Genomic DNA, 24,691 nt, shown 5'->3' on the forward strand with positions numbered 1-24,691 from the left:
GGTGCCTGTGAAATCACACCAAAGGAGAACACGTCGTTTCTCGAAACTGATAAACCATTTTTTTTTTTCAGAACATCTCTTATTTTGTTGATTTCGCCATCGTAGCTTCAACAGTATCTCTCTAACCCTCATTGTGTCGTATATTCTGGGCTACGTCGTTGTGTCGTATATTTTTGGCTCATTGTTTCGTATATTCTGGCCTAAGTCTGTTAAATCATCCGTTATATATTGTCTTAAATCATTGTGTCGTATATTCTTGACTCATTGTGTCGTATATTCTGGGCTAAGTGTGTTAAATTTTCCATTATATATTGTTTTAGAGCGAAACATTTATTTGCGTACTGCAAGCACCTTTGGTGTCTGTCTGTCTGTCTGTCTGCCTGCCTGCCTGCCTGTCTGTCTGTCTGTCTGTCTGTCTGTCTGTCTGTCTGTCTGTCTGTCTGTCTGTCTGTCTGTCTGTCTGTTTGTCTGTCTGTCTGTCTGTCTGTCTGCCTGTCTGTCTGCCTGTCTGTCTGTCTGTCTGTCTGTCTGTCTGTCTGTCTGTCTGTCTGTCTGTCTGTCTGTCTGTCTGTCTGTCTGTCTGTCTGTCTGTCTGTCTGTCTGTCTGTCTGTCTGTCTGTCTGTCTGTCCGTCCGTCCGTCCGTCCGCCCGCCCGCCCGCCTATGTGCTCTCATGATCACCGCCTTCACTTGGGGTACGCCAAAATTACTATACGGTAAGGTAAGATAGCTTGACGAATAAGACGCGCCCGTCATGATATTGTTACGTGAGTAACGAGACAAAGTATTGCGAATATATTCGAAAAATATATTTGCAAGAGCGGTTGCAGCACTGGCCAGTCTGGCTCCGAGCTCGAGCAGCCAGCGAGCCTCATCTTCTTCGTCGGGCGCACACGCGCATTCGCACTATGGTTTGTGGCAGCCTACAGGTAGCATAACCCCCGTCGGCAAAGGCGCCGTCTCGGCGCATCTAGATGTCAAGATCATTGGGCGAGTGGTACTGCTTCAGGCGTGCGACGTGTACGATGTCGCTGGCCCTAGGGGTGGATGAAGACGGCGAGGCAGCAGGAGTGATTTCATAAGTGACGGGAGTCACCTCACGAAGCACTCTGTAGGGCCCTGTGTACCGAGAGAGCAGCTTGTCAGACAGGCCAACGTGCCTGGTCGGAGACCACAGCAGAACCAACGAACCGGGCGAAAAGTGCACATCGCGGTGTCGTTGGTCGTACCGACGCCGTTCGTTTGCTTGGGAGGTCAGAAGGCGAGCACGAGCGGTTTCGCGTGCGTGGGCGGCCCGGCTGATGGCGTCCAGAGCATATTGTGAAGTTGGAGCTGCTGGTAACGGAATCGTCGTATCGAGGGGTAATGTGGGTTCGCGGCCGAACAGCAAGAAAAAAGGGGAGTAACCAGCCGTGTCGTGGCGCGAAGAATTGTAGGCAAATGTCACGTATGGTAAAGCGATGTCCCAGTCAGAGTGATCTGAGGAAACGTACTTTGCAAGCATGTCAGTTAGGGTTCGGTTCAGGCGTTCTGTGAGGCCATTTGTTTGCGGATGGTACGACGTAGTGAGCTTGTGGCGTGTTGCACAAGAGCGTAGGATGTCCGCTATGACTTTCGATAGAAATGTGCGGCCTCGGTCCGTGAGCAGCTGGCGTGGAGCACCATGTTGCAAGATCACGTCGTGTAGAAGAAAATCGGCGACGTCAGTGGCGCAACTTGTTGGAAGGGCGCGTGTGATTGCGTAGCGTGTGGCGTAGTCTGTGGCCACAGCTATCCACCTGTTGCCAGCAGAAGACAGAGGAAAAGGGCCGAGTAAGTCCAAGCCGACGCGAAAGAAAGGTTCAGTAGAAATATCGAGTGGTTGAAGGCGCCCAGCCGGAAGCGTCGATGGTGTTTTGCGGCGCTGACATTCCTCACACGCCGCGACGTATCTTCTGACGGACCGTGCCAGACCTGGCCAATAGAAGCGACGGCGAATCCGGTCGTATGTGCGGGACACACCCAGGTGACCGGCAGTAGGAACGTCATGAAGTTCGTGGAGTACAGCCAAGCGGAGGTGTTTGGGTATGGCAAGCAGCAGAGATGGGCCGTCTGGATGGAAGTTATGCCGGTATAATGTGCCATTCTGGAGTACGAACGAGCGATAGGATCGGTTCGATGGGGAGGAGTCGAGGCGCTCAATGATAGCTCGTAGGGTTGCATCACGGCGTTGCTCGTCGGCTATGTGGTTCAGTTGAGAAACGGAGCACACGCAGGCGTCGTTGTCAGGTATGGTGGCCGATGGGTCAACTGGATAGCGAGAAAGGCAATCGGCGTCCTGGTGCAGGCGTCCAGACTTGTATATCACAGAAAAGGTGTATTCTTGCAGTCGCAGAGCCCAGCGACCAAGTCGACCTGTAGGATCTCTTAAGGATGAAAGCCAGCAGAGCGCGTGGTGGTCGGTGACGACGGAAAAGTGAGTGCCATATAAATATGGACGGAATTTTGAGACCGCCCAGACAAGAGCAAGGCATTCTCGCTCTGTGATCGAATAGTTACGCTCTGCAGGTGTAAGGAGGCGGCTAGCATACGCGATAACGCGGTCGTGTCCCTGTTGGCATTGGGCGAGAACGGCTCCGATACCGTGACCACTGGCATCAGTTCGGACCTCAGTTCGGGCAGATGGGTCAAAGTGGGCGAGGATAGGGGGCGTCGTCAAAAGTGTTATGAGGTGAGAGAAGGCGGCAGCTTGAGTGGACCCCCACGAAAATGGAACGCCTTTCTTCAAAAGATCGGTAAGTGGTTGGGCGATTGCCGCAAAATCTTTCACGAACCGCCTAAAGTAGGAGCAAAGTCCCACAAAGCTCCGGACATCTTTGGCGGATTGGGGTACTGGGAAACTCGTGACGGCACGAATTTTCTCAGGGTCCGGTCTCACACCAGAAGCATCGACAAGGTGGCCCAGCACGGTAATCTGTCGGCGGCCGAAGTGACACTTCGAGGAGTTCAACTGGAGGCCAGCTTTGCGGAAGACGTCGAGAATGGCCGACAGACGCTCAAGGTGGGTCTCAAACGTAGGTGCAAATACGAGGACGTCGTCTAGGTAACACAGGCATGTTGACCATTTGAACCCGTGTAGCAGAGAGTCCATCATACGTTCGAACGTGGCGGGGGCATTGCATAGACCGAAGGGCATAACCTTGAATTGGTATAGGCCATCTGGAGTGATGAAGGCGGTCTTTTCTTGGTCTTTCTCGTCTACGGCAATCTGCCAATAACCAGAACGAAGGTCGATGGATGAAAAGTAGCGTGCGCCGTGGAGACAATCGAGGGCGTCATCAATACGTGGTAAAGGATACACGTCCTTTTTGGTGATTCGATTTAGATGCCGGTAATCGATGCAAAAACGCCATGTGTTGTCCTTCTTTTTAACCAGGACGACGGGTGACGCCCATGGGCTTGATGAGGGCTCAATAATGCCTTTAGTTAACATCTTATTCACTTCAGCTTGAATAATCTGGCGCTCCGACGCGGACACGCGATACGGTCGACGGTGAATGGGAGCAGCATCACCGGTGTTGATGCGGTGCTTTACAAGAGAAGTTTGGCCGAGTGGGCGGTCGTCAAGGTCGAAGATGTCACGGTAGGAAGCTAGAAGGCGTGCGAGAGCGGCTGATTGCGCTGGGGGAAGGTCAGGGTCGATCATGGGACGTATTGACATGTCGAGGCATGTGGCATCGAGTGGGCGACAAGGAAAATTGGGGCATGCGTCGGCTGCTGCGAAAGTGGTGACGTGATCATCGGCTAAGGACCGCAACGTGGCAATTAGGATGCCTTCAGGGAGGACTTGCTTTGTGAAGCCGAAATTTATGACGGGTAGACGGGTCCGGTTGGAGGCTACAGTTACGATGCAGTGAGGGACGGTGACGTCACGTGCCAGTAGGACATCAGGAATCGGCGTGACGATGTAATTCCCATCCAATACGGGTGAGGTCGTGGCGAATTCGGTGAATGTGAGGGCTTTAGGCGGTAAGCGGAGGAAGTCTGTGGCAGAAAGGCCGTGTTGAGGTTCAGGGTGAATATCCGGCTGAAGAGGAAGGTCTAAGCAAAGAGTACCAGCGGAACAGTCGATCAGAGCAGAATGGGTCGACAGGAAGTCCATCCCTAAGATGAGGTCATGAGGACAGTTCTGGAGCACCGTGAATAGAACAGGGATGTAACGGTCGGCGATGCGTATGCGAGCCGTACACATGCCAATGACAGGAACAGTGCCGCCATCGGCCACACGTACAGCTTCGGTAGCAGGGGGCGTGAGTACTTTTCTTAAGCGGCGGCAAAGATGAACGCTGATTATGGACACATGAGCGCCAGTGTCGACTAGTGCCGACAGAGAAATACCGTCCACGTGTACATCGACAAGATTTTTGTTCGTATGAAGCGTCAATGGAGGGTTTGGTTCAGACAGGGATGATGCAGCACTACCTCCAGGGGCTGCACTGTCTAGTTTTCCGTCGGGTACGATGAAAAGTTAGGCGGCGAGTGATGGCGGCGTGGCTGGGGCGACGGGGAACGACGGCGTTGAGGGGACGGAGAACGAGCAGGAAGGCGGCTGTTAGACGTGTCGAAAGCAGGGGCGGTACGGCTGGACGGATACCGGCGAAGATCTTCATATGGGCTATAAGGTGCGAAAAACTGGCTCCTATGTGGCGGCGTCCAGGAGGCACGGCAGTAGCGGGAGACATGTCCAACGCGGTGGCACCGGAAGCAGATCGGTTTGTCGTCAGGAGTTCGCCATTCCGCCGGGTTGCGAGATCGTGGAGCAACAAATGGGTCACGTCGAGGTGCATTAATGGGAATTGGTCTGGAGGAGGGGCAAGAGATGGGGCAAGCATCAGGGAACCCGCGGTTGGCGAATTCTTGTCGTACGACCGCCTGAATAACGGAGATCGCGGGGGTTGTCGGTATCGTATGTTCGAAAGAAGTGGGCTGAAGCGGCGCTGGACTTGCTGCTTCAAGTTCCCGTCGAACGATACGCGTTACACTCTGCTCAAAAGGCGGTGTGACGGTAGAATCGGAGCAGGTGGACGTAGCCGCCGTGTTTGGCAACCGAGAAAAAGGAGGGCGCACCCGACGGCTTTTTGCTGTTTCGAAACGGCGGCATTCTTGAATTACACGGTCGATGGTCGAGACGTTAGTGTACACCAGCAAATTGAAGGCGTCGTCCGCGATCCCCTTCAAAACGTGTCCAACCTTTTCAGCCTCAGACATCGCCTCGTCCACTTTTCGGCAAAGAGCGAGAACTTCTTGGATGTATGACACATACGATTCAGTTGGCGACTGGACACGGGTAGCCAGCTCCTGTCGTGCAGCTGCGTGGCGACCGGTCGGGTCCCCAAAGATGTCACGTAGCTTCTCCTTGAACGTGTCCCAGCTGGTGAGTTCGGACTCATTTGTCTCGTACCAGACACGCGGGGTTCCGTCCAAGTAGAAGAGAACATTAGCGAGCATCATGGTAGGGTCCCAACGGTGAGTTTGACTGACCCGTTCATAAAGGCGAAGCCATTTGTCGACGTCGAGGCCAGGTTGCGCAGAAAATGTCCCGGGATCACGTGGTGTTTGGACGGCGACAAAGGTTGTCGGAGAAGCCGCAGATGAAGCGGACGCGTTGTCACTGGAAGCCATGGCGGGAAGCTGGAGGATGCGGCCACTGCGGAGCTGCGTGGTGAGGACGGGGATCGTTCCACCTCCACCAAATATGTTACGTGAGTAACGAGACAAAGTATTGCGAATATATTCGAAAAATATATTTGCAAGAGCGGTTGCAGCACTGGCCAGTCTGGCTCCGAGCTCGAGCAGCCAGCGAGCCTCATCTTCTTCGTCGGGCGCACACGCGCATTCGCACTATGGTTTGTGGCAGCCTACAGGTAGCAATATTAACAATGTCGCAATCTCGTCGCGTACGTCGTCAAAAACTTTCCCAAGAAACACTGACACGTACCCGCGGAGGCTGGTATGTGCCACTGGAATGCGGGTATGTGCCACAGGTGATACACACTTTATATCCACCCAGGAAGGGCGCGAGCACATGGGTAATCTTAACGCTTCAGCGCTACGAAAGCGCTGAAAAAGGCGGCGTTGGCCGATCGAATGCTAAGAATAAATGTTACTTTCCCCGCAGGAATGGAACGTCAGCGTTCTGCGTCGCAATCAAGTGTTTTACCACCGAGGCACACCAGGTCTCGGAAATACTTTCCAAGTAAACACCAAAGTTTGGGCTACGTCGATTCCCGTTGCAGTACTGGCAGAAAAAAAATTTAGTTTTTATAAACATTACTTATTTATTTATTTATTCATTCGAAATACCTGCCCACTGAAAGGCACTGAGTAAGGGGGCATCAGTATACAAATGAAATAACAATAAAGAAAAAAAGCAGTAGAATATATATATATATATATATATATATATATATATATATATATATATATATATATATATATATATATATAACTTGAAGGGAAGACACGACAGGTCCGGGTATTTTCTATATTGAATGAACTTGCAGATAGCACATTTGAAAAGGAAATTGTATTTACTATGTTTCGGCCGTGGCACGGCCGAAACGTTAGTAAATACACTTTCCTTTTCAAATGTGCTATCTGCAAGTTCATTAAATATATGTATATATATATATATATATATATATATATATATATATATATATATATATATATATATATATATATATATATAACAGAACAGACAGTAATGCCAAGGAATGTACAGGGGAAGTTATTAGAACCAATGGAATGTAAATAAGAAGAAAGAAGAAAAAAAAGTGGATGAAAAAATTACTGGTAATTTTTTCATCCACTTTTCTTTCTTCTTTCTTCTTATTTACATTCCATTGATTCTAATAACTTCCCCTGTACATTCCTTGGCATTACTGTCTGTTATATCTCATAATTATTGTGTTAAAACACGGAAATACGAGCCCTTAGGTATACACTTCTCTCCCTTATTTTATATATATATATATATATATATATATATATATATATATATATATATATATATATATATATATATATATATATATATATATATATATATATATAAGATTACAAAAACCAAGCTGCAACAGCGTTATACAATATTAGAGTGCAACGAAATCAGGTTACCACGAAAAGTTTCACGGTTAGGAAGGGATACAACATGATCCGGAAGATCGTTCCAACATGCAACGGCTCGAGGTAGTGATGATAAGTTAAATGCCTGCGTGTGACCTTGAATGCGCATGAAACTACGTGCATTGTGAATGTGCCGGGAAGTGCGCGCAGTAGAATGAAGTTGCAAACAGTGAATTTCGTTATTATAAATGTACCTATGAAACAGACATAAAAGAGCGATGTTTCGGCGTTTTTTCAGTGACTGAAAATGCAAGGTCTTGTTTTATTTTAGGGTAATCCTTGAATGATAGTCGTAGTTTCCGCAGATGAATCTCGCTGCCCTATTCTGGACGGCTTCCAACATACGTACCAGGTAATCTTGATATGGTGCCCATGTGAATGATGCCCACTCTAGCTGTGGGTGAACATAAGTAATATATGATAATGCGCGTACGTTAGAAGGAGCGTTGCGCAAGTTTCTGCGGAGATATCCGAGAGATTGAGAGGCTTTCGATGAGACAGCTGCTATATGCGTAGTCCAGGATAGATCCGATGTAAGGTGAACGCCTGAATATCTGTAAGATGGTGTAGCTGAAACAACGGCGTTATTAATATTATAGTGAAATGCTGAATTGGTATGGTTTCGGGTGAACGAGATTAACTTGCATATAGAGGCGTTAAGGGACATCTACCAAGTTTCGCACCATGGGAAGGTTAGGTCAAGGTCATTTTGGAGAGAGGAATGATCATTAAAACCTTTAATGTTGCGGTATATGGCGCAATCGTCGGCGAACAATCTAACATAACACCAACATTAACCTAACTTAACCTAACAACCAACATTACATATGTACTCTTATGATAAAGCCGCCTTGCCGGGTTAACGTCAACTGCAGTTGGGTGCCATCCGCTGTGGTTGATATATCAGCTTACCGCTTCCGGTATTGTTAATACTCGTGTTACTGTTGACATAGTTACGCAACTGCAAACTGCTAATATAAAACATATGCAGCTGCTTAACGTATGCGTGTATTAACACGATAGCGGTGAGAGCTCGTGTCGCAGAAATTCCACCGTCGGCACCGTTGGTTATGAGCGAAAAATCGAGAAAGAAGCAAATAGAATAAAAAAATAAAATTTTCTGTCTTACGGAGGATCAAACCGGGCTGTTCGCGTGGCAAGTAGGTGCCCTACCACAGAACCACGATCTTACTTGCAGCTGCTTTGGGAAAAAACACAATATCCAAGGAGTGACTGATGATTGGTGAGGAGAAGAGTTCGTCAGTCCGTTTGTCCATTCATTCTTGCTTCCGTCTGTTCATGGGTTTTTCCGTGCACCTGTCCGTGTGTCCGTCCATCCGTGTGACTGTCGGAGCGTCCATCCGTACGTCCGTTCTTCCGTCTGTTCATTCATTTGCCTGTCTTCCTGTCCCTCCTTCCGCGCGTCTGTACGTGCGGCCGTCCCTCTGTCTGTCTGTCCGTCTGTCTGCCCGTCTGTCTGCCCGCCTGTCTGTCTGTCTGTCTGTCTGTCTGTCTGTCTGTCTGTCTGTCTGTCTGTCTGTCTGTCTGTCTGTCTGTCTGTCTGTCTGTCTGTCTGTCTGTCTGTCTGTCTGTCCGTCCGTCCGTCCGTCCGTCCGTTCAGGTGTATGTTCATCCATGCGCCCGTCTATCTTGTGGACACTACAAGTACAGTCATCTCACGTCTTTTCATCATGTAATCATCATATACAAGTGCCGCCATCTAGCGAACGTTCTATAACTACGGCTCTTTTGGGTATGTGCCACCGGTGGTTACGCACTACAACGAGGGACGCACAAGCCGCGCTATAAGGAGCGTCGCCCCTAAAACACTACATAAATGCCATGTACTGGAAGGAGTCTCCTCAACGCAATTTTGTTCGACAGGTGTAACGACGAAAACGAGCCCGATCGGCGATTTGTAGGCTCGTGTGGGAGGCCATCAAACTACGTCGAAAAAGGCCGGGATAGTGCAGCCATCGCCGCTAAAAACACACAGAAACTTTCAAAGAGCTCTGAAAATGGACAACTACAGTCCATCTAGCGGCTATCGTGTTCCTCTCTTAAAGGCGAAGCTTAAGGGTCCCCCAATTGTTCTTCTTTTTTTTTTTGCATATATGGCGCGCCGCTTCATACAGTCTCGCTCATTACAAGAAAAAAACAGAAAACACATTAACCTTGCATCCGCATGCTTCGCGTAAGAGAGAGAGAGAGAGAGAGAGAGAGAGAGAGAGAGAGAGAGAAATTATATTAATGGGAAGCTGGAGAGGTTTGCCTGGTTTTTCACCTGACAGGCTACTCCAATTGCCGGGTGGTGACGATGATGTATAGAATGATAAACACACAACACATACAGTTACATACACGCTTAACAGTCACATAACACATAAAGTCTCTCACACGCACTGCACAACTTACAACGTTTCGTTCAAGCCCGTGGCCCGTAAGAACGTCAGTAGCGCTTTTGTAGTCTAACGCACTAGAGGTGCTACCATGGGCCTAGAATGTTTTTTTTTAACAGACCGCTTCGCGAGGTATACTTGGGATCGCGAATTTTTCTTTTATGTGAAACTCTGGCCGTCACGAAGTCAAAAGAAAACACGATTAACCTCATAGTCTCGATCGTGGTTTTTTTTCTTTATTGTGCTGCCGAATCCCAACGTGGCTACGCCTCTGTGACGTAAGGTAAAAATGTCAGGACTCAGTTTACTGCGCCGAGTCAGTGTGTCCCTTAAAAACACGGTGTAATTCAATTATACCGGTAAGAAGAAAAAAAAAACAAGGAGGCTCTGGCACAACACGTCAAAATATACCACGTCACCACGACTTAGTGCGGAAACTCATTAATGAAATCTTGTTGTGGCCAATGGCATTTTCTTATTTTTCGGAAATGTTGATCGGCTGACGCCAGAGCAATCTCTTTTTGTTTATTTCTCTGATTAACTAAGAAGACGATCAACTTTACCCTTTGAGATTTTTCCTCTGGAGTGTTTGGATATCTTGCTCATTTGTTAAGCTAGTCGGGTGGTCAGTTGAACGGCAGTATAATAATGACACCGACCAGTGAGTGTACTTACTTTGACGTCTCGGTTATCACACGGGAGCCTCGATCAGGACCGAATGAACACTAACTAAAATGTCAACTGTGAAATGTATTTTTACCTTCACCGGCGTCTTTCTATTTTTTCCCCATCGATTTTTAATCCCGACTGGACGAGATTTCGTCGTACTCCCGGTTTTGTTGATCGATCGTTGAATGAACGACAGTAATACTTTTGGCAAAGTTCTTTAACGGCTAACACCGCTCGAATGTTCATCTTTGGCGTACTTTTAAGGGTGTTGACCTTTGTTTAGACCCAGTGATTGAAAGAAAAGATACTCAGGATAGATAATTGCAGACTATACAAAATTATATATATCAAAAACTAACACTATATAACAAAGCACTGTATAACAAGAACTAACAGACAATGATGTGAGGGAAAGTATAGGGGGTGTTGTTGAACGTAATTGTTATCCAAATGTGAAGCAAGCGGCAAGTTACCTTTTCATCCACTTTCCTTTCTTCACGCTTACATTAGATTTACTTGTAATAATATATCGTATAACTTACTTGGCATCATTGTAGTTCTCAATAACATTGTTTATTTTTGTTGTTATCTTGACTGTTTAGCTAATTCGGAGGGACAGCTCAATTGAGGTTCCCTAGCTTGTTCTAAACACGAAAGGAACGAAGGTCCTTGTTTGACCGTTGTCTTTGTTGACATACCAATAAGGCGGTGGGGGGGGGGGGGGCAGTGACATTTCCCGTCTCTCATGTTATTATAACTGTTGGGGTTTTCATGTTCCTAAACACCGTTATGATTACGAGCCACGCAGTATTCAGGGCTCGTAAAATTTCGAGCATCTGATGTTACTGAACGTTCCCTGACGTCGTCGCAGTACTCGAGTCTCTAGAACTTCGCTCCCCCCACGAAATTCGGTCGCTGCGCCAGGAATCGAACCTGCGACCTTCGGATCAGGAGCGTAACTATACCTTACCACGGAGGTGGACGATAGAACAGCGTGTTTTGATACCACGTGCGCTTGGGTCAACGATTGTTCAATTAACGACGATGAAGATTTTCGTAAGTTCAATCAAACAATCACTTGTCAATCAATCAATCGGCTAATGAAATGAAGTTTTACTTCTCCACGAGATGTGTTGGGGTGGCGGTAATAAATAAAGAAACAAACGCAAAATGTGCAGCTAGTCGAAGTTCAGGCCCCCTAACGACTCCTGAAGCACATGAGCGGTGTACCAAATGTAATTGCGAGGGCAATACGGCATATGCGAATGTGGGAACTTTAGGTGAGTGAGAGAGAGTTAGCGAAATTTACTAAGGATAAAATTCTTTATCAGTTTAGATTAATGATTGGTCATCCTTGGTGTCCCTTTAGGGGCCTTAATTTTTTTATCGTGGTTAGTGCAGTGGTAAACCCTTGAGACAATCAGTTCGGAACCTCAACTCAGTTAAGGTTCGCTTGCTTCCAACAGCAACTAAACGAAAAGAACATGTTTGTTTGGTTGTTGTCCCTGTTGTTGACATATCAACAAAGAAGGGGTGGGGGCGGTCACTTTCTCGAGATATGTGAAAGAGAAAGCGCTCAAGACAATCATAAGAACGTCGGCTCAGTTGAGGTTCGCTAGCATCTAAAAGAACAAAACAAAGCGAAGTGCAAAGAAAATGTTTGTTTGTCTGTTGCTTTTGTTGTTTACGTATCAACAGGCGGTGCATTAACGTTGTCCTCCCCTCTCAGTCTGGAGTCGGTCGTTCGGCTTAACGAAGCGCACTTATCGGGCGAAATTCGGCGCTTTTCTTCCGCCGGAGCCGCATCGGCAGCGTGATTGCGGGTGACCCCGAGAGACTCCTTGGTCCCGTGGTCGACCAATTGTAGACCTCTCCATGACGTCGTTCACTCCTGGCTCTGGCACGTGGTGGAGGATAAGACTTCAGGTTTTCGAGTGCTCCTCGGCGGTGTACAACGAGACTCGAGAGGAAGACCAAGAAAAATGTCAAATCAAAGAAAGGACGTTTGTTTGGCCGAGCACATTCTTTGGCCTGTGCATTCTTCGAGAAGAGTGCTCGACTTGCGTGTGTGGGCGTTTATCTGCGTAATGAACTTGTCGACGTGCGTTTGTAGCGCTAAAGCGACGCTAAAATAAGTGAAAATTTGGATAGGTTTAGATTGATAAAGGATTTTTTAGCTATATAGTCGCGTATTGCGTCATTAAAAATTCATTATACAAAAAAAAATAGAAGAGCATACGTAAAGGTGGCTCTTCGATTCATTAACATCGGCGTATGGGCACATAAATGTGTTAGCTAAGTAGGTTTTGAAATTTCTTGTCCTAACTGCACGTTATGCTAAATTGTATTCTGCACGTGCGTTGTACTTGTTGCGCTTGGAGACCTGATCCCTACGTGCCTTATGTAAGGCAGTTCTGTAAGGGATATAGAGAGTAGCTGGTGCCATAGTGGTGCGTTAACATCTCCTTACACCACGTCGGGAAAAAAAAGTGGTCAAAGGTCAAAAAGGAGAGTATGCAACGATCGCAACGTCTGCAACGCATTGCTGTAACTGCTCAAAATCATTGCTGATATCTGGAATAGGTAAACATATTCATCTATTTATCGGATGTGTTGCACCGCAGTGAATTCTGTTATTTGAAAACCACTAACTGGTCATAGTCAATTTATCGTGCCAAATTGAAATCGGGTATTTTTGTTTGGTTTGAGGAATTATGAGATTGCTAATTTTGTAAACACGAACTTCCTATAATCAATCAAATATTTAACTGTACCCAAGTGCCAACAGTTAACAGGCGAACACGCACTGAACAAACCCTACATAGTTGCCACATAATCTATGGCGACGTGCGTTACTACAACCATTCGGTGCGGTAACTAGGAACACTACCAGTTGATGTGCACAAGATAAGTATTTTTGGCCTTACATGTGCTGTTACTCTCCGGGACACTCGATGAAGTTTTTTTTTTTTCATCCAGCCGAGGCCTCCAAAAGATATACAGGCTTAGTGAAATGGGGCACTCTTTCCTGTAGTGAAATAATACCTGTCGATATTTATCACACACGAGAAAAACTTCATGGACAATCTAGATGTCTCTCTTGTTTGCGCATACTGTATGACAAAAACCGTTAGGAACAGTGGCTAAGCTTGTCACATTATTTCGATGTGATCGGGGATCTCGTCGAGAAAAAACAACATAAAGACAGTTAAATTTCACATACAAATTGACAGAAAAGTACATCATTTTAAGCAGGTACATTATTGAGAAACGTGGATTTTTACAAGAGCGAGAGTGTTAAAAAAAAAACTGGTGCCCCGCCGCGGTGGTCTAGTGGCTAAGGTACTCGGCTGCTGACCCGCAGGGCGCGGGATTGAATCCCGGCTGCGGCGGCTGCATTTCCGATGGAGGCGGAAATGTTGTAGGCCCGTGTGCTCAGGTTGTGGTGCACGTTAAAGAACCCCAGGTGGTCGAAATTTCCGGAGCCCTGCGCTACCTCGTCTCTCATAATCGTATAGTGGTTTTCGGACGTTAAACCCCACATATCAATAAAAAAAAACTGGTGTCATGATGACGTCATATAGAGTGACGTTATCACTTGCGTGTGATTTTTTTTTTCGTCCCTCGTGTAGACGGTGACGCAGAGTGTCAGTTTTCACGCCTGATGATATATCTCAGCCTTGGTTTTTCAGTAAGCGTACTGAGGGTTGACAACGATCTCACTGACAATGCTTTACACCGGCAAACAAGCAAGGCTTGTTAGGACACTAGATGTGTTTTGAAAGCTTCACTTCAATGAGAACTGGGGGAACGTTCAAAGTTGATCAATTGGCTTGAGGTAGCCAACAACACAAGGTATAACAAGTAGAGACTCGATGAGGCTGTAAAAAAAAAAAAGCGGTAGAAGTCTAAAAGCCGCGAAGGCAAACTTGTGCATAGGCAAAAACCGGATGTATGCAATAATGAACGAGCAAGGCAATGTCATAACCAATATGGATAGGATAATTGAGGTGGTGGAGGAGTTCTACGGAAAGCTGTATAAAATCCGAAAGAACCAGGATGATATCGTAAGAAGCAATAATAGCCCAGAGGAATTCGACGTCCTACCAGTAATGACAGGAGAAGAAATGAAAGTCCTGGAAGGAATGCAGAGGCGTAAAGCTGCTAGTGATTATATGGTAACAACGGACCTGCTGAAAGATGGCGGAGAAATTGTGTTAAGAAAAAATGGGCCACCTAATATACGAAGTGTCTCTTGACGGAAGGGTATGGAGGCTTTCCAAGAGGGTTCACCTTAGATTGAGGAACGACGCAGCGGGCCATGGAAAGTAATATGATAGGTGTAACCTTAAGTGAAGATGAGAGCAGTGTCGGCCAGGGAAAAGACTGGGGTTCAGGATATCGTAGTTGAAATCGAGAAAAACAAGTGCACATTGGCCGGACTCGTAGCGCGTAGGCAGGATAACCGCTGGTCATTAAGGGTAACAGATCGTATTACCGGAGAAGGCTAACGCACTAGCGGGAGACGGAAAGCTAGGTGGGCCGACGAGGTTTAAAAGTTCGTGGATATAGCGTGGCAGCACAAAACACAAGATCGGGTTGATCGGCTGATGATGGGAGAGGCCTTCGCCCATTAGTGGACGCGGTCATGCTGCTGCTGCTGATAGGTCACTACAATACTATCTCTTTGTGCTTTCGGTCTGGTTCTGCTGCGCGAGAGGTCGCTATCAGCAATGTTGCCTAACGTGTACATTCCTGTTAACTCGACGTCAGCACATGCTAAGAAGTCTGCCGACAAGAAAGAAACTGCCTTGTTGCGTCGCTGATGCTTCTCACTCCAAGGTCCGAGAATGTCTTGTTTTATTTATTTTTTGGCGGTCTTTCAGGCTTTAGCACCGAACAAGTACAACGACGATTTCGGTCGTCGCGCCCCCTCGCGTCTCATGGCCGTCGGTCAGCACTCCTCTTCGACAGCCCTGAAACATCGACAAGAGAGGTTTATCGGTCGCGGTGTTGTTTGGTGACCCCGATGTTTGCGTCCGTGGCTGCGTGCTTGGCATTCCGCAACGATTAAGCGTATAGCGTCGCTGTCCTGACTCCGACGTGGCACGAGTGTCAACCTTGGGCGCGTCACGAGGCTGTAGACACCGCGGCTCCGCTGTGTTGTGTTGCGCTTGAAGCTATCTTTGGCGACGCGGGTGGGAACGAAACGTTTGTTTTCGCGGACGTCGACTGACCAGTGAGTGTCCCTCGCCGACTCGGGGTTCGAACAGGCCCGACAGCGCGACGTAAGAGAAATCATTCACATCTCGACACTCTCCGCCCGCTGCGACGGAGAGCGCGTCCAGATAATGTTCGGCTTTAGTTCACGCGCCGGCTGCAGTTCAGTGGAGGGGCGCTGCGACATGAGGGCTTGAAAAACGTAGCCGGACGAGGCGAACGCGCGTTTTTTTAGGGGCGAAACTCCACAGGGTGTGGCGCTTTCCCTCGTAGTACGCTGTAGTAGCCCCTTCTAGGTAGTTTTTTTAGAAATGCTCACTAGATGGCGTTGTGTGAATATGTCTTAACCCAATGGTCACTAAGTATTACGGCTTGGTGGCGTTAGCCACCGCCCGATCTAAAGGGTACAGCTATATCAATCCATCCATCCATCCATCTTGGAATTAATATCACTAGATGGCGTTAGTGGTTTTAGTATAGTTTCGGCTACATATGTTCTACACTGCGCTTTCGCTGAATGTGCGAGGCGCAGTAAGAGCACGCAATATCATTAAAAAAAGCAGAACTATGCAATATTTTAGTCCACTATATTACAAAAGCCAAATGTGTTTAAAACATCAGCGACACTTTTTGTCCCGTGGATGACGTTAACTTCAGCGCATTTACCAAGAGTAAAACGGGCTCATTAATCTTGAATGATACCACATTATGTACAGTACTGGCGGATTCGAACGCGACAAATTTATGGCTGAGTACGTACAGTCGGCGTCGGAAGTATAAGAGACCGCTAGTTTTGGGATGACTGTGGACATCCCAGCAGTTCGCGAATGTACTCAGAAAGCTTCCGATACTTCCGTTATTTGTGGCAATGTGAAACCACGTTTTGTTCGATAGATAAAGTCGGCAAACTCAGAAGAAGAGGGCGGTTCTTGCGCCTTCTACCTGTTTCAAGCGAATTCGTATGAGATTCCGTGCCATTTGTCGCTGACTTTAAACTGCGCAGAAACACAAGTTCTTTTCATTCGAAAACGCAAGTATACGAGTGCTGACACGCGTGTTTTAGTGTAAACGTCAGCAGTGAGACTTAAGTTGCTAGCTCAGCGCTGGATCGTACACCGTTTTGTAGTGTTGCGTATCGCTTACTGAAATTGCTGGCGTGGGTGATTTACTTCGAGACGCGTTATCGAAACCTTTGTTTGCAGATGCTCTTGAGCAAAAAAAAAAAAAAAAAAACATGCCCCGTGCACTGTCGAAGCACGACTCCATTCAGTAATTACTTCCCTTCAAACAAATACACGAATGCGTTGTTTCAACCGGTTCGTTTGGGACAACGTTTTCCTCAAGTGGTTAGCGCTGATTGTGGCTGCCTTTTGACGGCAAAGGACACTGAAAAAAAAAGCTGGCTATAGACTACTTCACGGATGGGTTTCAGTGCTGCCATGTTTGGCGGTTAACCTTTGTGTCTTCAATTTTAAGAACAAAAGGAACAGTGTTACGGTAGATGCACACGCATGAAAATGGTTGAGTAAGTGCATACGACGTTTCATGGCCTTTTAATCCACGTCGCTATACATGCAAAAACAAGGAAACACCGACGCACCTGCCCAAGATGGCGGTGCTCACATGTCTTAGGTAAATTAGTGTATAGGTATTATGTAGTGCATTTAAAGATATTTGTTTTTTTTTAATTTTATGCTTGGTGTAATCTCATGAAGTACATGTTAGTGTTCTTCCCCTGCTCGCTTTAACCGCGCATGGTATATTGTTACGTCAAGCAGCGCAGTGCCTCCATACAGAAGACTATCATCTTTCTACGACATCTGTAGCGTATCAGACCGAAACGCGGCCTACTTTCGACAACATGCATCAATTTTACCTCGTCCACCTGTTACCTTATTGCAGTTATGTGAGCGGACCTTTTTTTTCCCCTTATGTTGCAAGTGAGTATAACAGCACCAATGAGTCTGTCGAGACCCCCCTTTTTCCTCCGAACTTCTTTGAGCAATGCGAAACAGTTTGCCCGTCAACAAGCGTTAGTAAATTATTGAGCGTTATCACGGTATTTACGACGCGCCGAACTGTGCAAAGTTCTCCGCTTGCCTGTGAGAGCGTTTAAAAAATGGAGTGCACACAAGTAAGTCGACAGACTTCACTTCAAGTCGGAAACTTCTTAAATATGCGAACGCGTGTTCGAAGACCCGCTCTATCCAAGGAGTTTCGCGTGACTCCCTCGATGAGCGTATATCGAACGCCCGGGGAAAACTGGCGGATGTATGCTAAATAAAGGAACTGTATCAAAGCCCACTCTGGCCTACTCGACGCTCGTATAGGGAGCGTTCGATTATTTCTTCGCGGGTGCACCCTTACCCCCTTCTTACCGCTTCATTTTACGCTCTCCTTCTCCCGTGCACCTCCTCCTCCTCCTCTCAGCGCACTCTCTTCAGCTGCTTGCATTTGGCCTTGTCGAAGGTATGAAACATTGATTCGTGTTAGCCGTGCGGCCCACCGGCTTCCCATGCCTCCGTTCCTCTCCCGCCGAGGTATTTCTATAGTCTCCCACCGGTGAGTGTTGAAATATAGACTTCGAGTGCGAAGTGGGGTGTTTCGCGGGTCGTCCGAGAGATTCAATAATGGACCGATAAGCGACGAGAAGGCGCAGCGCACAAACGTTGCCGATGCTTCCTCATGTTCGGAGGCACGTGCACGCGAAGACGTATGCCTGCATACAAAACCAGCTCGCTCGCGCCCTTAACAGAGCTGTAAGCTATAGGTTTGGTTAAACTACGCATCAGTGGCTAACCGTGTTACCTAAGAGGGTTTAGTTGAGCCATAGACGCATCAAACACCATCGAGAAGAGCTGGACGCGAACGGGTTGATGTCTTCGTTTGCCGAAGGGGCTGCCCCCTAGCGGCCATCGTCGCCTCCGGTGTGTAAGTAAGTGTCTACTTCTCTACCGTCATATAGCTCTAACGAGTGGATGGATCTTGTTCGTGAACGAACAGCTCGATGCGGGGGCTGTTTTGACGGCAGAACTGCAGTTAAGGCCGAGGTTTGCCGTGTGTCGCAGATGGGAAATGATCGTGGTAATTGACCGGCTCGCGCTTGATCACCGCCCAAGTACTCGGCACAGATGGTTATAGTTTCCGTACACTCCACAAAGCATTCTATATTTCCACATCTTTTCTTATTTTCCGTAAGTAATTTTCTGTATATACATGACTTCCGTATCGTTCTATATATTTTATAAGGAACTTTCCGTATGTCCTACGTGATTTCCGTATGCTTCCATATTTTCTCTAAAAAGTTTTCCGTATATGCCATACAACTTCCTATGCTTCCATAAAAGTCCATATTTATTCCGTATAATTTATAAGGAAATTGTGTAGAGTCCATATTTTTTTCCGCAAGATTTCATACGGTGCGTTTCAGTAGGGCATGCACTCAACCATCTAACGACCCATCCCTCTCTCACGCCAGGTCATAATTTCCAGAAGAAAAAAAAAAGCCGAGTAGCTGCGCACTTCGCTGAAAATGTCGTCAAAAGACGGTACAGTCTTCTGTCTGGAGGCGCTGCGTGAGGTATAGGCGCCAGCTGGCAGTAATGTCGGGCAACAGGAGCTTGTGCGGAACCATAGAGGTAATATGAACTCTACGTACAGAACCCAGGCCCGCTTGCATGCAGGCGACAGCTACATTTAGTCGGCAGAGAGCTGTTTCGTACTTAGCGTCGCATTTTCAGTGCTGCGTAAGAAAGACTGGAGTCTTTAGAATCCCGTAACTATGTATTTTCTAGTAAAGGACACATCACATAATACGTATTGATTTCGCACCTCACATACCTGTAATATTTGCTTTTGAAGGATCGATTGAACCATAGACCGACCGACCGACCGACGGGCAGGCAGACTGACGGACGGACGGACGGACGGACCAATATTTCTGCGTTGAAGTATTCCAAGAAAGACTATCGTATCTTAAACAAAGGTTGAAAAAAAAAAACCGTGGGCAGAATTGACGTCTTCAAAAACGCGCGGTGTTTATCGAGCACTTTGGACAATACAACTACTAAAAACAGGAGAAAAAAAAGGATCGCTCAGCTTAGCGACACCACTGCAAACGAGCTATAGACGCGATTACAGTTCAAGTGCTCGTTTCCCGTGCTTTTTCTCATCTCCTTTATCGTTTTAATGACTAGCTGACGTAATCTCCTCTTCATTGTGCGCAGCGAATCGAGTGTTGCGTTGAATGCGCTTATGTCGTGGAGCGCGCGACTGGTCTTAGCACTAGTAACGGTGCTCTGCTGCTGACCCGAATGTCGCGACCGTGGCGGTCGCATTTCAATCAATCAATCAATCAATCAATCAATCAGACAGTCAGTCAGTCAGTCAATCAATCAATGTTTCTTTATTAGCATTAGAAATGTACATTGTGAGCAAGTATGCAGGAGGAGGTTCCAAGGTAGTAAACCGCAGGCGGGACCTCCATACAATGAAAAAGCTACCCCAGATATTAGTATCGTCGGGACCAGTCTTTCAGTAAATCAATTTGTCCTCCGCGGTTCTCATTCACCCCGAGTTTCATGATAAGTCACTAGAGAGAAATTATGATGCAACTACCTATGGAACGTGCAACGCGTGACACTTCGGCCGGTATACGAATGATAAAGAGCACATGCACTTGCTCATAGGCGTCTTTCTGCCGACTTCGTGTGGCTTATCCATTGATCTATATGTGTGGTTTGATGTCCGAAAACCACCACATCATTATGAGAGACGCCCTAGTGGTGGGCTCCGGAAATTTCGACAACCTGGGGTTCTTTGACGTGCACCCAAATCTGAGCACATGGGCTCTACAACATTTCCGCCTCTTTCGTCAATGCAGCAGCCGCAGCCGGCATTCGATCCCGCGACCTGCGGGTCGGCAGCCTAGTACCTTAACCACTAGACCACCGCGACGGGGCACGTGTGACTTTTCGACTTGTAAAGGCTGGCGTATTGGTAGTCATTAAAGAAGTTCAGCAGTTCCACTTCTCCACCCTCACCCTTTTAGGGCCACAAATTCAGATCAGCTCACGGCGTTCACGACAAGTCATTCTTTTTTTTCCCCCGAAACGAAAGCCGAAACCCAGCAAGAAACGAAGGCGCAGGTGTGTTTGAAGCCGTAGGTACGAAGGCTGGTCAAGCCCATCGTTCGCATGGTGACCGAACGATTGCAGCGCCCCAGTTTCTCCTAGCGAATACTGTAGAAAACGGTTATGCCTCTTACTTTATATAAAAGCTTTTTTTATATCGCTAAGGGGTGCGAATAAACATCAACCAGTTTTCTACAGCTCGACTTCATCAATACATACGTCGCGAAAGAGTCGGCGATCAGGCAGATGCAATGTAATGCCAAGATTTACATCTTTTTTTTTAATTTCGGGCGCGAATTTAGTACACAGTCTTTGCATTTATACGTCGGCGTTGTCTCACGTACCACGCAACAGTGACCGACTGTGAAGACTGACCGTGTAGGCCGTGTTCTGTGCGATCTTTTCCTCCGTTTTACTTCCATTTTCAATTTCCCTCGTCCTGTTTCCATGTGTATAGGAAAGCAAACTGGCTGTCCTAAACTGGTTAAGCTCCTGGCCCTTCCTTCTTTTCTATATCTTCTCTTTCGCAATCACAATCGGCGACTTCATATGTTAGCCGATACTTTACCATAAACAAATCTACTGTACTCTTAATGACATCCTTCGTGTGAGTGTCATTATTCCCGGACAGCAGCCACCCCACCCCCCCTTTCGGTTAGAGGACCGCTGATCTGACGTCAAGCTATGGTCTTTGGTGATCGCAGGAGCCCCACCAGGAGTCGGTGCGATGGGACCGGGCGGCGGGGTACCAGCGGCGCCGTCCAGGCTCCCGGTACCCCTCCTGCTTCTACTGCCTTCTCTGCTGCTGCTCCTACTGTTGGCTCCGTGCGTGTCACTCGTCGCGACCGACGACTCGTCGGCGTCCTCGAGTCCTCCACCTGCTTCACCGCCGTGGTCTCCGTCGACGGCGGTGAACGCGTCCGCTAGGACAGCGAGCGATGACCTCGATAATTCCCTCGAAATGCCGTCCCAGAGCCCGCGAGCCCGCGAAGACCCGGGTGGACCTGGGACGCGGGATTCGACAAGGGGCACTGATGTCACGCAGAACGCGGTAGAGAATGGACCAAGCGGCGCTGCACACCAGGTAGGCATTAGGGATTAAAGGGTCCCGTCAACACTTTTTGGGGCATGACCAGACAACTCTGCTGATTCATAGCCGAGGCTCCTTAGAACACGTAAGCCAAACATTATAGCGGAGCACGCTGTCTGTAACTTATAAGTAATGCTCAAGGTCATCTAGAAATTGCCCTCTCTTTTTTCTAGAAGTGATGCCACACATAAATTACCGCGTCATAAGTACAGTGATGATGATGATGATGGTGGCTGATCTAGCCTCGCGAGAGTCGCAGGCAATTGTTCCGCCCGGTTTATTTCTTACAGAGTAGATTGAGCTAATTTTCTCTTTATAGCGAACCGCAGGCATGCTACCAGAAAGTCGCGCGCAGCACGACGCAACAATGCACATACCGGTGTCCTATAAACTATTACTATTCCGCATACAATGTTGTGCCGGGCCCTTATATCGTCACACCCCGCCGCATAACTGTCACTCATCACTGGCCACAGGCGAGTTCATCCACATCCCAAGTCACAAAAATGAACGAACCCTCTCTTTTCTTTGTCATCTCTTTTTCACAGAGGCATTTCCGTGACGGAACTACGTCAGTGATAACAGAGAGAGAGAGAGAGAGAGAGAGAGAGAAGGAATGTAGGAAAGGTAGGGAGGTTAACTAGACTATGCGTCCAGTTTGCTACCCTACATATTGGGGAGGGGGAGAGTGATAACATTGTCGTGTTAAAACTTATGTGGCGGAAGAGCTGAAAAAGCCCTGTATGTCAGCACCAGCCTGTAACTTGTTAAGAGTTATAGTAAATTGAGCGTTGAACAAGGGAAGGCGTTCCGCCTCCTACTGGGGTGCCTCTCGCTGCACCAGATTACCTCTGTTTTATCGTTATTGAAATGAGTCAGTACTATAACTTGAAGGGGGACAAATTTCACTGTTCCAGCACGCTTCGTGGAAGTCTTCGGTGACGGCCGCAGAGGAGGCGGCGGCGAACAACGCGACCGGCACGACGAATTCGACGACCACCGCGCCGGCGGAGCCCCAGCCTCTCCTCGTCGCCTACCTGAGCAACGTGGCCGGCACGGACAACCTGCGCCGCCAGGGTCTGGTCGTGTCCGGCGCCATGACGTACGCCATCGATCTGATCAACCGGAACCGGCCCATACCGGGCCACCGGCTGGAGATGATCTACCACGACACCCGGGGCGAAATGCTGCAGGGCACCAGGGCCGTGGTCGAGTGCCGGGACAAGGGCGCCAAGGCCTTCTTCGGACCCGAGGACTCCTGCTACGTCGAGGCCGCGGTCGCCGCCTCGCTCAACCTGCCCATGATCTCATACGTAAGTGACCGCATGCGTTTTTTTTTCTTTTTGCATCCGTGCTCGCCTGCTTCTTCTTGGGCGATCCTCAAACACGATGGCGGTCCTGTGTCTCTGTTCGCCAGGCAATGCGTATGCTTCGTTTCGAACAGTGATTGACAACTTTTTGAAGCAGAGGGCCGAGCTACCTGAAGCCGACACGTTTCCTGTCTAAGCCATCCAATCTGCCAATGTTTGCCTACATATAGAAAAGAACAAGGGAGATAGTAGCGGGGTTCGGACATCGCGACAGGGGCCGCATATTGTTGCTCCACGGGCCGTTTAGGTTACCAACACTTGTCATAAAACATTGATCTGCGTACAATGTTGGCTAGGAAATGCACCGCGCCCCATACGGATGGTGCGATCATGGTGCTGCCGACGGCGGCAAAACATGAACGCTCTCTACTAACGAGGAGGACAGAGACCCATTCAAAATGGCCCCTCGCCAAATCTTTACACACCAGTGAGGCACGCGACAAAGACGCGGCGCCCGTCACAAGTCATTACCTCAGTAGTACCTCAGTAGGGGATTCTTTCCGAACTTACAGTGACTACACATTTTGCCCACTCTCTAAGGGCACGCCCATCCGTGGTGTGGCGACTCGCCATCGCTAGACCATATTTCGTACAGATTACAAAGTCGACAGATGAGTTCGTTCAGGGGGATGGGAGGCCATCAACTTACGCGCTGTGCTTTGAATGCCTTTGCTCTGATGGCGTGGGGAACGGGAAAAAATTGTAGAGGGTCAGCAGCTTTTCCCCAAAGGCCTTTCCCCCCGCACCTCCCAGGACCCACACGGAGCGCTCAATAGTGGATACAGCGTTGTTCATCGATGATAGCCACGTATCACTGCTTATAATTAACCTATCGTTGCCAGTAATTGTCTTCGTTCTATGCATAATAAGTGACTTGCTTCTTAAAACGCGGTGCACTCTTCCGACTTCGCATATCGTTGCGGCAGCTTCCTCATGATAATTATCCTGGAAGGAAAATGTGGCGCTCGCAGGAGAGCTGCACCAAACGTATAATGACTGTTCGTCTTTCCTGCACGACACCGTGCGCAGAGCGTTGCTCCATGATGTCACTCGGAAGCGCAAAACACACAAGATTCGCAACACACACTAGACAAAACGAGTGTTCTTTCTTCGAACTAAAATTTATTTTCGGGAATCGGCCAGGTGTTATCATCCACCTAAAGCGAAAGAGACGGACAAACGCATGTGCGCGGAGCAACAAACAAATGATAAAAAAACTATCAGCTCAGAGATAAAAAAAAACCGTGACAAAAATAAGAGCTATCTGTCGCCCATAAAGGTTACAAAACTATAACGTCAAAGAACTATGCGCGTGATGAAAAACCCAGGTGTCGCCGAGCATGTCCCTGGCTGCCGCTCATCTAGAACCAGCGCTAATGTGTTGTCGAGATAAGCCTCTTCACTGTTTCGTAAGTTAATAGGGTTGACTGAAGCCCGTTTGGATATGGAAAGCTTCGACTGTTTTTTTTTATCTCCCTTTTTTCTTGTGTGTCTTATGTGTGTCGCGCGCGCTTCCAAGTAGCACCATAGATCATTATAAACTCGCCCAAGTATACCTGCTCTTCATCGGCATCGTTTATTGTTGTAGCACTATTTTAGGCTTGCTAAGACACAACAAACGGTAAGCGAGGCACACGTAGCGTTT

At 47.9% G+C, this 24,691-nt stretch overlaps 1 protein-coding gene across 1 annotated transcript in view; it reads left to right on the forward strand.

Moving 5' to 3' along the window:
* Positions 1–24,691, forward strand: part of LOC119179303 (receptor-type guanylate cyclase Gyc76C) — a 410,240-nt gene that overhangs the window by 145,887 nt on the left and 239,662 nt on the right. The window contains exons 2-3 of the mRNA XM_075868918.1: positions 21,291–21,670; positions 22,594–22,989. Coding sequence (XP_075725033.1) covers positions 21,314–21,670; positions 22,594–22,989 — 753 coding nt within the window. The 5' untranslated portion in view covers positions 21,291–21,313. The remainder of the gene's footprint in view (positions 1–21,290; positions 21,671–22,593; positions 22,990–24,691) is intronic.

Source organism: Rhipicephalus microplus, chromosome 7 (assembly GCF_043290135.1).
Source record: "Rhipicephalus microplus isolate Deutch F79 chromosome 7, USDA_Rmic, whole genome shotgun sequence".
NCBI lineage: Eukaryota > Metazoa > Arthropoda > Arachnida > Ixodida > Ixodidae > Rhipicephalus > Rhipicephalus microplus.